This window comes from Callorhinus ursinus, unplaced genomic scaffold (genome assembly GCF_003265705.2).
Source record: "Callorhinus ursinus isolate GAN/ISIS: 27379988/994484 unplaced genomic scaffold, GSC_fseal_2.0 scaffold43, whole genome shotgun sequence".
Classification (NCBI taxonomy): Eukaryota; Metazoa; Chordata; class Mammalia; order Carnivora; family Otariidae; genus Callorhinus; species Callorhinus ursinus.
Genome location: NW_027397105.1, coordinates 11,727,433 through 11,742,253, shown reverse-complemented (window position 1 = coordinate 11,742,253; position 14,821 = coordinate 11,727,433). Strand labels below are relative to the sequence as shown.

Here is a 14,821-nt window from a genome sequence, read left to right as displayed (position 1 = left end):
CTCCCCCTCCGATTTACCCCCCTTCATTCTTCCTCTCCTGCTATCTTTTTTTTTCTTAACATGTATTGCATTATTTGTTTCAGAAGTACAGATCTGTGATTCAACAGTCTTGCACAATTCACAGCGCTCACCATAGCACATAACCCTCCCCAATGTCTATCACCCAGCCACCCCATCCCTCCCACCCCCCACCACTCCAGCAACCCTCAGTTTGTTTCCTGAGATTAAGAATTCCTCATATCAGTGAGGTCATATGATACATGTCTTTCTCTGATTGACCTATTTCACTCAGCATAACACCCTCCAGTTCCATCCACATCATTGCAAATGGCAAGCTCTCATTCCTTTTGATGGCTGCATAATATTCCATTGTGTATATATACATCTTCTTCTTTATCCATTCATCTGTCGACGGACATCTTGGCTCTTTCCACAGTTTGGCTATTGTCATAAGAGACTCTTAATCACAGGAAACTGAGGGTTGTTGGAAGGGATGTGGGGGGGATGGGGTAACTGGGTGATGGGAGTTAAGGAGGGCACGTGCCGTAATGAGCACTGGGTGTTATATAAGACTGATAAATCACTGAACTCTACCTCTGAAACTAACAAAACACTATATGTTAATTAATTGAATTTAAATTAAAAAAAAAAAGATTCTCTCTCCCTCTGCCCCTCCCCCTCTTAAAAATTATTTTCCTGGGTGCCTGGGTGGCTCAGTCGTTGGGCGTCTGCCTTCGGCTCGGGTCACGATCCCAGGGTCCTGGATCAAGTCCTACATCGGGCTCCTTGCACCATGGGAAGCCTGCTTCTCCCTCTCCCACTCCCCCTGCTTCTGTTCCCTCTCTGGCTGTGTCTCTCTCTGTCAAATAAATAAATAAAATCTTAAAAAAAAATTATTTTCCCTACAATAATATTTTTTAAAGATTTTATTTTATTTTTATTTTTTTAAAGATTTTATTTTTAAGTCATCTCTACACTCAACATGGGGCCCAAACCCACAACCCTGAGATCAAGAGTCAACACGCTCTACCGACTGAGCCAGCCAGGCGCCCCACGTTTTCTTACAATGATCTTTTATGTGTCTTATACCATCCAATCACTTTTTCAAATATTTATTAAGCCTCTACTGCATACAAGCCTTTGCTTTTGGTCTGGAACATGAGCTGGCTTTAAGAATGACACATTTTCAAGAGCAATAGTAACTACATAAAGAATAGGAAAAATGTAATACACTAAAAGCAATTTTTGTAATTTTCTTTCCTATGTAACTCATTTTTCCCATTGGTTTAGAAATATTCTTGCTGAAATTTCTAATGGTACAAATGGAGCACAGCAAATGGCCAAGCTGTTTTGTAAACTCTCAAGGATGAGAATCTTGAGTGCCACAGAAAGTGGACAATTTTGTCCCATGGCAGAGATCTCCAGGCACCTACACTAGTGTTACGTTTCATTAGACTCTGAAATGACACCGCATCTTCACAGCTCTTACGCAGTATTGTCGTTGTGACATTTTATTTGGTCCTTCAGTGCACCAGCTATGCGTTTTACTGTAAAACCAATGGATATCTGGCACGTTGTGGGCACTCGGGAAACGTGGACAAATGACACAGGCGGAGAGCGCTTCTGTGAAAAATGTTATGCCAAAAACTACTTGTGTCAGCTTACAGAATACTGAGGTCAAGGTGGTACCACAGTAGCAACCCTCCCAAACCCCCCTGGAATGAAATGAAATTGAGTTTATTTCGCCACCATATCAATAGTTTGTGCAATTTTGCACAGAAGAATCTTTCCGCTAGGGAAAAATACTGAGTATCATCCACTTCTAGAAGCCTTACGTCCACAGGATCGGTGTTCCCAGACTTGTCCTCATGTGTGTATATATCATACACACTGTTTTGGGATTCAGTTTAAAAAAAGGACAACGATTTTGACAATGACAGAGATGATCAGTGCCCAGATCTGCGCCTTTACCGTGTGCCAAGCAGGATGCTAGCCATCACTTAGTTTACCTCTCACAACACGCTAAGGGGTGGGGATGATGAGGCCCACTCACAGACGAGGAAGCTCAGAGAGCTCAAGGCACTAGCCCCAGATCACACAGCCAATCATGGCAGAGCTGGGGCTCCATCCCCACGCAGCACGCACTTGGTGCGGGGTGACTGATGCTAATTTGAGGAGGATTTTTTTCCAAGGGGGCCGGCCCTATCCCTCAACATCCGGGAGCTGTTGAATCCATGGGTGCTCTGAACTCAGAAAGTCAAGCAGCTAAGGGCTTCAGCGGTCCAGTGCGACCCCTGACCCCACCAGCCTGCCCAAGCCTGCGGGGCTGTGCATCTCACCTCTTCTCGGCCCATTCCATGATTGGGTCCCACTCGTTCTTTTGCAGTTCGACTAACGTCGCCGGCTCTTCCACCCTGTAGCTAATTCATTGCAAAAATCACCTTCATTAATAAAAAAGGTATAATTCCTTCACTCAGTGACAGACAATGGAAAAACCTAAAAGGCAAGAGTAAAATAAAACTTCTCAACTGCCCCCGCCCCGGCCAAGCTCTACAAGTCCTTCCCTAAAGCAGCAGTTCTCAGAAGGTAGCCTCGGGGCCAGCAACAGAGAGTCCCCTAGGAACTTGTTACAAAGGCCAGTTCCCAGGTCCCACCCCACACCTACGGAAAGCAGAACCTCTGGGGGTGGAGACCAGCAATCTGTGTTTTAACGAGCCCTCCAGGGGATTCTACCACAGGCTTGAGTTTGAGAACTACTGTCCTAAACGTCCCTTGTTACTTCACAGGCCAAGGCTTGCAGCACTAGGTCAATGCGATTCTAAACACTAATACTGCACCCCCAGATCCACACCCACCTGACCCTAGGATGCTGCGCCAGCTCAAGTCACTGCACCTCTACCTCCCCTAATCCTTCTAAGAGACTGCGCCCCTTGGCCACAAACTGCCTGTGCACACTGCATGAGCCTGAACGGCTCCCGACGCAGCTGCTGGCTTGGGTCCCCACCTGGTGCCAGGCTAGCCCACTTGTTTCGACCAAGAGACACAGAAATGGGAGTCAGGTGTGGGGAGCTGAGGGGAAAGGCCCCTGGGGACCAGAAGATGAGGGGGCACTGGGGAAAGCCACAGTGCAGTGTGAGCAGCAGGGAGAAGAGAGGTCATGAGTGCACAGGAAAATGGGCGGCTGAGAGGAGAGTGCAGCTTGACCAGGTCTGCTGTTTCTCGAACTTTCCTTCAACACCACTGACCAGTTAGCTAAAGAACCTAGACACGAGGGGAGAATTCAGAAGTGGAAGAAGCCCCTGACATCAACCACCAACCATCCCTGTGTCCAAGCGGATGAGTGACGACAAGGATGCCTACGTGAGGATGGGTGGAAGTCCAGGATCGGAGGCCCCGCTGGGGGTTGAAAAGTGACCCCCTTGGTCCTGGAGCCTGCAAGAGCTGCATATGCTACCCCCGCACCCCAGCCCAGACCCAGCGATAGCTGCTGGGCCGCAGGAGAGGAGTACCCGGTGCTCTTGTAAGGCAGCAGCCTGAGGAGCCCTCCCTCCCAGGGATCCGCAGGGCAGCTAAGTGGTGATGTCAGGCAGACCACCTCCCTGCCCTGGCAGATAAAGGAAAAGGAAGGGTCTGCCTCTCCTTCCGCTGATAACGGTCTGGGCAAATGAGGCAAACAGCCCAGGGGACGCGCTCAGTCCCAGGGGAAGGCCCATCTAAATGTCAATTACCAGATGGTGTCAGTGTCCAGAAACTTCACAGCTGCCCGGATCAGCTGGTCCTTGTTCCGCTGGGTAGGGTTGTCTAAAGACGTGTTGCACAGTGTGGTCTGAAGCAAGAGGCAAGAAGCACTGTCACCACCGCTGGGCCCAGGCAAATGCACTGCGCTCCAGAAGGATACTGCTGCTGACCCAGAGCAACACGGAGAACCCAGACAGCACCACCCAGGGAGTGCCAGAGCCAAATGGAAGCCCTAGACCCCTGGTATCTCCACAACCTCAGCTGCAGCCCATCTACTGAGCGCCTTTGTCAGCCAGGCTCGGAGCCGAACGCAGCATGTGACAGCCCGTGGGCCCAGGGGAGACTCATAGTCACCCCAGGAGTTACAAACCTCCCCCAGGTCTCACGATCCCACTACCAGGCTCTGCTATATTTCAATGAATCCTCATGACACCCTCTGGAGTAGGTACTACTATTACAACCATTTCAGAGATGTAGAAACTGAGACCTAGAGAGGTCAGTTAATAGAATTCAGACCTGACTGAGAAGCCCCAAGCTGGCCCCCTGACCACCTCAGGAAGCAGGGAAACAAATGAGCCAAACCAGAAGCAGGGTGACTTTCCCAGCTAGGTGGCTTCGGTACTAGGACAATTAGTTTGTAGCTGTGTCACCCTCATTTCCTCAGATAGCCAAAGGAGCAGGCCAGCCCCACGGCAGGCTGTGAAGATGCTGAGGACGCCCGCCTGGGTCTGTAAGTCAAGGCCAAGCACGTGAATGACCAGGACAACAGCACTGTTTCCCGTGCTGACTGAGTGTTCTCCCTGTGCCAAGAACCATACCAAAGATGTTCCAGCATCACATCATCCCGTCCTGATCACCTTTCACAGATGGGGACCACGGGGCGGAGAAGGGCCAGTAGCTTGCCCAAGGTGACGGTTTGGAAGCCGCAGAGCCCAGACCTGAAGAGTTTAGCCAGCCCCTGTCCCGGTCTGTTCTAGTGTCTCAGCGAGCCACCATGTGTGGATGGAGGGCGCGCTCCAAGGGGAGCTGTCCCACCTCACCCACCCTGGCCCTCTGCGTTCCTACACTCAACCAATACCCACTGAGTGCCAACTGAGCCTCAAGCGCAGGGCTGGCTATGGACTGGTGAGACAAACATGGCCCTGCCCCTCTGGGCTCACCAGGCAGTGGAAGAGACAGACTCTGAGAGTGCAAACATCGAATGGACAATTATCAATTGCATATGTGCTGGCAAAAGAAATGAGCAGGTGGCGCGACAGAAAATAAGAGAGCTGGGCATCGAGGGAAGGTGACACCTGTCCTGAGACCAGAGGAGGAACCAGTCATCCAGGATGGTGTTCTGAGCACGGGAACCACAGGGGGCCAGGCGGGGAACAGTCAGCACGTTCAAGGAGGTGAGTGTGGCAGAAGTCCACCCCCGAGGGCCTTATCCGAATTTGGAAAGGAGTCTCGATTTTTGCCAGCTACCCTAGGAAGCCAGCCGCGGGCATTGGGGTAGAGGTTCGGGAACTTGTTACCAGGTGCATGGTGTAGAACTTGATGGTGTCCTGCTGGGAGTCCCATTCAGTGGCCACCGCGATGGCCAAGGCCTCGCTGGGGACAGTAAAGAGCTTGGCTTGGGGAGTTTTCAGCTTCCTGTGGTCCAGGTTTATCTCAAAGCCACCTTGAAAGATCAAACGAAAAGCTCTCAGGGATTGTTAAGTGGAATCGAGTGACCATTCCTATATTTAGCTACTTGAATCAGTGCAGACAAAGACAACTGTGAGTCCCTTCACGGAGGGCTTACAGAAACCTCCCCAACAAAAGCACGAAGGGTAATCTCACCACTGAAACCGGCCAGAGATGAAAAATGTTTCTACCCATTCACAGGGGAAAAAAAGGAAAAGAAAAAGAAAAAGAGGCAGTCAAAATTTCAGACACTCACCTTCACCCTGTGTGATGCTGACATTCTGATAAAACCTCTTCCTTTCTGTAAAAGAGATTTTTCAAAAAGGCAGTTTAAAATAACATCGAGACGGCTCAGGAAGTGACAAGACCGGCTTGTGTCATTACTGCTAATGCTGATTGATTGGCTTGATTTTCATATCGCTATTCAAGGTCTGCCCTACTCTACGTGGTGTAATCAACGGCTCCTGATTAAAGCTGGGGCGGGGGGGGGCGGGGAGGAGGGCATTCACTCTCCAGGGATGAGGGAGGGACGGGACACACTGGTCAGGCCCCCACCAGCCCCCGAGCCCAGGGACAGACAGTCTGATCGCAAAGCATCTCGAAGCCGCGAACTATCTGATGCAACAGATTTTTCTAGCACCTTCTGCTTTAATTTCTAGGCAGGCCCCCCACACACACACCACCCCCGCCAGCACTGCCCCCATGCCAGAACAATGTGCCCCAGTCCAAAGATGGTGTCTGAATGAGATAAAGCCAGAGACCTATTTTGGGCAAGAGTCTGATGCCTCTAAGACGGCAAAAGAGGAAAAGCGGTACGGACACGCGTGTGCATGTGTGTGGCACACAGGAAGTGAGGAGAGATCCCAGGAGCATCTCTCAACCTCTCTATCCAATTAATTAACCTAATTAACCAGCATGCCTGCGTATTCAACGGGAACTCCAAACGTTCCTTTAAGAAAGGGGAAAATAGGGCACCTGGGTGGCTCAGTCAGTTAAGCAACTGCCTTCGGCTCAGGTCATGATCCCAGAGTCACAGGATCGAGTCCCGCATCGGGCTCCCTGCTTGGCAGGGAGTCTGCTTCTCCCTCTGACCTTCTGCCCTCTCATGCTCTCTCTCAAATAAGTAAAATCTTTTTTAAAAATTTTTTAAAAAGTGGGGAGAATATGCGACCTGTGAGATCTGAAAATAACTTGAATATAACCTTCTATGAAAATGTAAACAAGGGCGCCTGGGTGGCTCAGTCGGTTAAGCGACTGCCTTCGGCTCAGGTCATGATCCTGGAGTCCCGGGATTGAGTCCCGAATCGGGCTCCCTGCTCAGCGGGGAGTCTGCTTCTCCCTGACCCTCCCCTCTCTCATGCTCTCTCTCTCTCTCACTCTCTCTCAAATTAATAAATAAATAAAATCTTAAAAAAAAAAAAGAAAATGTAAACAAATCCCCCCTCTTAAAACTAAGAGTGCCTCCTAAGGAATTATGCAGACTCCGTTTACTAATAAAGAACAAATAGGTCACATTTTGGAAGCTAAAAACCATAACCCAGCTGTAACATTTGCAATAAACACAAAACCTTGGGGCGCCTGGGTGGCTCAGTTGGTTAAGCGACTGCCTTCAGCTCAGGTCATGATCCTGGAGTCCCGGGATCGAGTCCCGCATCGGGCTCCCTGCTCAGCGGGGAGTCTGCTTCTCCCTCTGACCCTCCCCCCTCTCATGTGCTCTCTCTCTCTCTCATTCTCGTTCTCTCAAATAAATAAATAAATCTTTAAAAATAAATAAATAAACACAAAACCTTGCCTCATTTGCTTGTTCGTTCTGTCACAAAAATCACTGGGGTTAAGAGCCTTCAGAGTCTCTGACTAAAGTCACTTGTTGGACACACTGATGCAGCATGGGGAGGAGGAGATTCATTCATTTTGAATGCTTTAGGAAAAAAAAAAACCCAAAGAACAAAAACCACGCTTAAGTTAAAATTAAGTCAAACAGACGATGAAAATCAGGAAAACTTCATTTGTGCGGGGGGGAGGGCTGGTGGAGGGAGGGTGTCTGGCCTCCAAACGTGCTGTTTTTCGGTTTTCCACATCACATCAGTTTTTTCATCAGTCTCGTGCTCTATCGTTGACGCTTTCCCAAAAAGGGCCCCAGATTGCATTTCCACAGCTGTGTTTTACTCAACAAAGGCCCGAACTGTTTACCAACCAAAAAAAAATTGCGTCTACCATGTGCCAGGTACCATTCTAGGTATGTGGGATCGAACAACGAATAAAAATGCCAAAAATCACTGTCTTTATGTAGTTTAAATAGTTAAAAAAAAAAAAGTGATAGGATCTGGCCACCAAGATGATGCTGTATTATCAGGGCATGAATTGCCACCTCTATCTGAAATCATAATAGCGATTCTCTCACACGTTTAACACCAAATGTAATGTTTACCCCATGCTGGTGCTTTTGAATGCCCCAAGTTCACGCGCCATCCGGTCACATTCAGAGAGTGGATGAGACACGAATCTGGAGGCCTCCTTGTGTAGGTCTGGAGGCCTGGATTGAGGCACCCGGACCACATCCAGTATGTTCTCCAATGCCTGAGCTGGGCAACGTGTCCAGAGCCAGACCAGGCAGGAAGTGGGAAGAGCTGTGAAAGCTGATTCATCATCACTGGGGGAAGGATCTGCCCTCATCAGCAGGAAGTGCCAGCAGAGAGCATTCTAGCACATGGCTGGACACAGCCCTGGGAGATGGGCCCAAGAGACCTGGATTCGGGACAGAAACTGACAGCAAGGGCTGAACCTAAAGCTGCCAGGATGGCGAGGTTTCCCATGAGGGAAGTCTTTTTTTCCCCTCTGCTTTGGTGGTCAGACCTTGCTTCCTCTGTCCTGGCCAGGTCCCCCTCTGTGCCTGATTAAGAGGAAAAAAATGGAAGGGAGTGGGAAGGATAGAAGGGCGAGGCTGGGTCAACCAAAATTGCTCATAACAGCAGTAAACCCTGCAGAAAGACAGGACAGCTCCAGGCAAAAGGAGCACAAAGGCTGCCGGGCCTCTGAAGAGGGCAGGCACCCCCCCCCCGTGCAGCGTGTTTTAGACAGGTGCTCTCCTGAATGCAGTGGATACGTGGAGGGGCAAACTCATCTTGGAACAAACTTCGGTGAGTACTAATCCTGTTCCAGGAAGCGGGGTAAGTCTTGGGGATCGAAATCAAAGCTTGCCCCTGCCCTCAGGCACTTCCTGTCTACTGGGAAGCCGAACACTAAACCAGCCAAACAGTCACTGATGGCCAAAGGCCAAGGATCACTGGAGACACACACCAGGAGAGCCTAATCTCATCATGGGATAAAGGAAGACCTCCAAGCGGTCAGATTTCCTCCGAGACCTGACGGTGAGGAAGGAGTTACCCAATCTGCACGGATGGATTCGTTTCTTGGGGTGGGGTGGGGGGGTGGAAGGCATTTCTAGCAGAAGAAACAGCTTACACGAAGGTCCTCAGCCTCAACCGCATGAGAGTTTGGAGAACTAAAACCATGGACGAAAGGACAAGACTGATCTGTGCCAGATCTGGGGGAGGGGGTTGGGTAGGTCACAGTGTGGAGGCATAGGGAGCCAAGTTAGGGATTCACATAAGCAAACAAAGCCAGGATCTAGAAAATCATTTGGTGGAATCCATGACCCCCAACAATGTTCTTCACCTGGGCCCTCAATGGCCTTGAGTCACAGAAAATAAATGATGAGACCCGGAACCCTGAAGCACCCATGTTCTCAGTGAACACGGGACGAACTGACAGCAACAGGAACCTCATCTTTAAAGATGAAATTAACAGCCTAGCCTTTGAGCTCACACAGAACTCCGGTCTATTCTGAGTATGAATCGCTCCCTTTACAGAACATCTGTTTCAGTGGCAAAAACACGCTCAGTGCCTTTTAGGTGTGGATTATGCAGATACAAAGAAATAGGTACGTGAAAAAGTGTTGAATTAAAAGCTGGCCACCAAGAAAACAGGCTATTTAAGCAGAGAACTTAAAAAACTACTCATGTGTAGTGCTGAATTGGAAATTAATGTCCATCAGCAGGTCCCTTTTTCCTATGAGGTTTTTTCAATCCATATAAAGAAACAGGGTGTTTCTGTGTCACTTCCCCTACATTCCTCCTCCTGTCCCAGGCCTCACAGACTAGTGAGTGATCTTTCTACCAGACTCAATTTTCACCGGGCCTTTGCTTTGGAAAGACTCAAAGCCTCAGGACTACGACTCCCACAGTGCACCAAGAACAGAGGAAGTGCCCTCTGCCAGAGGTCTCAACACCTTTATCTTTTTAAACAGTGCCATCTGGCGGTCCTTAAGCCTTAAAGCTACATTTGACTTAGAGCATCCCTCCATCCATAATCCTAGGGCGGCTCCAACCGTTTTCAGGTATCAAAATTCTTCAGACCAACTATTTAAGAACTCTTACAACTCAATGATAAAAAGACAACCCAATTAAAAACTGGCCGAAGAATCTGAATAGAGACTTCTCCAAAGAAAATATACAGAATAAGTACATGAAAAGATGCTGGACGTCATCATCATCAGGGAAACGCAAAACAAAACGAGGAGAAACTATTTCACACCCACTAGGATGGCTATAATTAAAAAAAAAAAAACAGATATTAACTAGTGTTGGCAAGGATGTGGACAAAGATGTGGACCTTCATACACTGCTGGTGGAAATGTAAACTGAAAAAGCGTGGCAGTTAAACCGTGGAAGAGTGTGGCAGTTCTCAAAAAGTCAAACAGTTGCCATGTGACCAGCAAGTCTACTCTTAGATCTGTACCTATGAGAAATGAAAACATATACCCAAACAAAAAACCACAAACAAAAAAAAACATATGCCCACATAAAAACTTATACACAAGTGTTTATAAGCAGCATTCAGAATAGCCAAAAGAGGGAAACAACCCAAATGTTCATCAGTGGATGAATGGATAAGTAAGATATAAGGCCATACAATGGAGTATTACTCAGCTATGAAAGACAATGGAGTACTGATAAATGCTACAACTTGGATAAACCTTGAAAATAGACCAAATGTAAAAAAGCCAGCCAGAAAAGACCACATTCCATTTATGAAATGTCCAAACTAGGGAAATCTATACAGACAGAAAGTAAAATAGTGGTTGTCTAGGGAGAATGGGAAAGGCAGGGAAGAAGATGATAGCTAGAGGGTACAGGGCTTCTTTTGGGGTGACAAAAGTGTTCTAGAACTTTGTTGATAGTTGTACAACTCTGTGAGTATACTAAAAACCACTGAATTATACATTTTAAATAAGTGAACTATAAGTGAATTAAATCTCAATAAAGCTGTTAAAAAAATCTTCAGGGCAAATGCATCTGCCACAGCAAGTAATGTAAATGAGCTAAATTATCTAAATACAGTTTTTTTCTAAATTGCTCTACCAGCCTGGGGAGGGGTTGGCCAACTTCTTCCATAAAGAGCTAGAGTAAATATTTTAGCCTTGGCAGGCCATATGGTCTCTGTTGCAACCAGTCAACTCAGTAGTTAAAGTAGCCTTAGATTATACGAAAATGAATGGGCATGGCTGTGTTCCAATAAAACTTTATTTAAAAAACAGGTAGCAGGCTGGGATTTATCTACAGAATCTCCCTCAACCCAACACAACCATTCTATGAAGACAGGCCAAGTAATGCCTCTGAAGTGGTAGACTGTGAGAAGCTAAATGACTTGTCCAGGTGACAATTTGAAAACAGAGGAGACAAGACTTTCAGCCTTGACTTCACTGGGTGTTGCACTCAGCCAGGCATGCAGCCTCTCCAGAACACCTTCCCCTCTAAACAGCTGATGGATCTCTGACAACTGGCACAGAGCCGGACCACCACATACCCTCACACAGGCCTCCTTGCTGCAAAATCTCCTCTAAAACCCCAGTGATCCTTTCCCAGCCCCCTCCTCTCCTGACAACCTTCCCTGGCATGGCCATTCCTAAGGAGCCAAGTTCAATCTGCTTGCCAGAGTCTTCATGGAGAAGGCCCCCACTTGGGTTTAATATTGCACCATTTCTAAGACTCAAAGTGGTAATGTCTTTGCAGTGCACTCACAGGCCTGGTCTCATGGACCCCTCTCCCACTGGGCCTCATTTTTTCTTTCCTATTCTCTTTCATGTGCCAGCTACTTGCAAGAGCCTAAACCAGTAAAGTCTGCAGTAGAAAGGAAACAGAGATGGTAGATCACTTGCCACCATAAAGGGAAATGGCACTGCTAATCCAAAAGAACGATCTGCCTGTGCCAGTTTCAGTGAACTCCATACATGTCCGCTTCGGTCATGTTGAACCTTCCCGGGATGTTGTAAAGGAAACTCTCGTTTTCCTTTACAGATTCACACAGACCCTCTCTGCTCCAAACGCCTGTGGGGTTTGCCACCAATCAACTCTGTGACATCAGCTGGGTGTCCTACAATTCAAAGAAGTTCTGACACTATCTGCCTGGAGATAGCACTGGATCCCAGAAGTTAAGGGCTCATGAGTCCCACAAGACTGCATTCCCCGCTTCCTTCAGATGCCAACTGCAAGCCCAGGTTGTCTCCTATGCTTCTGACCGCTGGCTATACATCAGAGGTTCCCAGGACCCCTCCTCAGATTTGATGAATTTGCCAGAGCAGCTCATAGAACTCTAGATAAAGATTTAACTTACTAGATTACCAGCTCATTATAAAAGGATATAACTCAGGATCAGCCACATGAAGAGATGCACAGGGCAAGGTTTAGGGGAAAGGGTGTGGAGCTTCCGTGCCTTCTCTGAGCATGCTACTCTTCCAGCATCTCCAAGTGTTCACCACCCCTGAAGCTCTCTGAACCCCACAGTTCAGGGATTCTATGGAGGCTTCATTATATAGGCATTGTTGATTAAATCACAGGCCATTAGCAATCAAGTCCATCTCTCCAGCCCTTCTCCCCTCCCCAAGGGCCAGGGGGTGGGACTGAAAGTACCAAACCTCTAATCTTGCGGTTGGTTCCCCTGGCAACCAGCCCCCATCTTTAGGTATTTTCCAAAAGCCACCTCATTAACATAACCCCAGGTGTGGTTGAAAGGAGCTTATGAATAACATACTGCTTTCAACTTTATATCTCTGGAGCTACTTTAGGACAAAAGATCAAATATAACAAAAGCCTCTTCCATAGCTCTTATTGCTTAGTAAATTACAAGGGTTTTAAGAGATGTGTGCCAGGAACTGAAGGGAGACCAAATATAGACAGTTGACCCTTGAACAATGTGGGTTGGAACTGCACAGGTCCACTCACACCTGGATTTTTTACAGTACGGTAAATGTTATTTTCTCTTCCTCCTGATCTTTTCCTTATGATTCTAATCTTCTCAATAACATCTTCTTTTATCTAGCTTACGTTAAGAATATTGAATACAATACATGGAACATACAAAATGTGTGTTACTCGACTGCTATCGGTAACGCTTGTGGTCAACAGTAGGTTATTAGTAATTAAGTTTTGGGGGAGTCAAAAGTTATATGTGAATTTTCGATGTGGGGGGCTGGTAGTGGTGCCCCCAACCCTTATGTTGTTCGACGAGTCAACGGGATATTTCTTCTTATAACTCACAATATCACAAATGCCCCTCCTTCTTCTTCTTTACTGGCTCTTCATGGCCCACTTTCAGGCCCTTCAACTTGGACCCTGACAGGTGAAAGCTCAGGCTACTTGCTGTATCCAGCTCTCTCCCCCATTTGTATAAAATTATGAAACTTAACAGAAGGACCCTCAGAGGCAACCTAGTCCTTCAACTCATGAAGGAAAATGAGGCCCAAAGGAAGCAGTCCGGCGCCCAAGATCACACAGTACCTCAGAGGTTCAGCCAGCGTTAGACCCCAGATCTGTACTTCTGCCACAATGTCAAACTACCTGGAGAGTTCTAGATTTTTTAAAGTAAGTAGTGTTACAGCAAAGTCCCTCACAGCCTGCAGTCACCTCTGAACTTGTTTTGGCCACCCAATACCCTTACTCCTCCTCTCCACTGAACTCCAACTCATCTATCAAGACTCAGCTGACTTAGCAGTCCTAACATTTGTTGGGGAAAAAAAAAAAAAAAAAGACTCAGCTGAAATGTCCTTTCATTCAAGACCCTTTCCTGACCCTCAAAACCTCCAAGATGGGAGCAGGTGCTTCCTTATGTTCTCACAGCTTCTTTGTACTTCCCTTATCGCAGGATATTATACGCTGTTGTTTAATGAGACTAGTATAACCTGCAGTGATCTATGACAGTGATCGTTAGGTAGGACCATGCCTGCCTTGAAGACCACCCTGTCTCCAGCTCTCAGCACAGAAAAACTGAATGAAAAGAGTGTTACTACTCTTCACTCATTTAAGGGAGTCATTCCCACTCTTACCGTAAAACTCTCCCCAGAATCAGTGAAAGAGTCACTACCTTCTTCTAGGCCTTATCAGTCAGAATGAGAGAAAGGAGGCACCAGGGTCAACTCCTGAGAAGAAACGGCAGGTATTGTGGTAGGACAGTGGGAGGGAGGGCCAGGAAACCTGCAGAGAAACTGGCCAGGATGGAAGACTGAATGGCCACTGAATGCCCCGGTTGCAGGACCCTTCTGTGCCCAGCCATGGGGACACAGGAAAAGGTCAGGCCGACCGATGCCCTCCACAAATTTCTGAGTCTGCTCTGTGACCTAGGTGTAGTACTGATCGAGAACCCGAGTTTCCCTGTCTGAGAACAAGAATGCCATCTGCTTTCCTTATTGGAAAAGAAAACCATAAGCTTTGAGAAAAGCTGCACGTGCCAAATGGTAACTACCGTCTCACGCAGTGACGCGATGTGTGCCCTCGGGTGGTCTGCCCTTGCCTGGGCTTCTATTTTCCCCGATCCACAGGGGGACCCGATTGAACTGCGTAACCTCACGAGCTTGAGCCCTGCCTCGGTTACCCCGCCCTGCACAGCCGAACCCCTCAGCCCACCTTAGCCCGGCTCGGGCCCTGGCCAAAAGAGAATGTGCCCTGGCCTCCCTCACCTGTTGGGAGCGCGTAGGCCCGGGCAGGGATCAGGGGGTTTGGCCCCGGCCGCACGGAGGCGGTGAGGGCACCCCGGGGCGGGTTCAGGAGGCGGCGCCCGGCGTGCCGCAGCCGGAGGCAGCTCCTCCACATCGCGCCCGAGAGCCTGGGAGGACGACCGGCGCGAAACCTGAGAGCAGGAAACGGAGCGAAGGGATCCCCAAAGCCGCACGCTCAGGCTGTACGGAAACCTGCCTCCACCTCCCCAGCGCCCTCAGCCTCCCCTGGACGCCGCCATCTTCCGCATGACACCAGCGGCGCGCCGTCGCTCCTGCGCGCCTCCTGCGCACACCCCCTTCGATCAGCATCACAAACGCACCTCGCCCCGCCCCCTCCACGCCGCGCCTCGGGAAGAAGACTACAAG

General features: G+C 48.5%; 1 protein-coding gene across 1 annotated transcript in view; it reads right to left on the bottom strand.

Annotated features, from left to right (window-relative positions):
- Nucleotides 1-14,723, bottom strand: part of ATPAF2 (ATP synthase mitochondrial F1 complex assembly factor 2) — a 19,929-nt gene extending 5,206 nt beyond the window's left edge. Inside the window, exons 1-5 of the mRNA XM_025864156.2 lie at nucleotides 14,417-14,723; nucleotides 5,663-5,707; nucleotides 5,256-5,401; nucleotides 3,729-3,826; nucleotides 2,340-2,420 (exon numbers count right to left, since the gene is read on the bottom strand). Of these exons, the coding sequence (XP_025719941.1) occupies nucleotides 2,340-2,420; nucleotides 3,729-3,826; nucleotides 5,256-5,401; nucleotides 5,663-5,707; nucleotides 14,417-14,549 (503 nt within the window). The 5' untranslated portion in view covers nucleotides 14,550-14,723. The remainder of the gene's footprint in view (nucleotides 1-2,339; nucleotides 2,421-3,728; nucleotides 3,827-5,255; nucleotides 5,402-5,662; nucleotides 5,708-14,416) is intronic.
- Nucleotides 14,724-14,821: the final 98 nt, after the last annotated feature.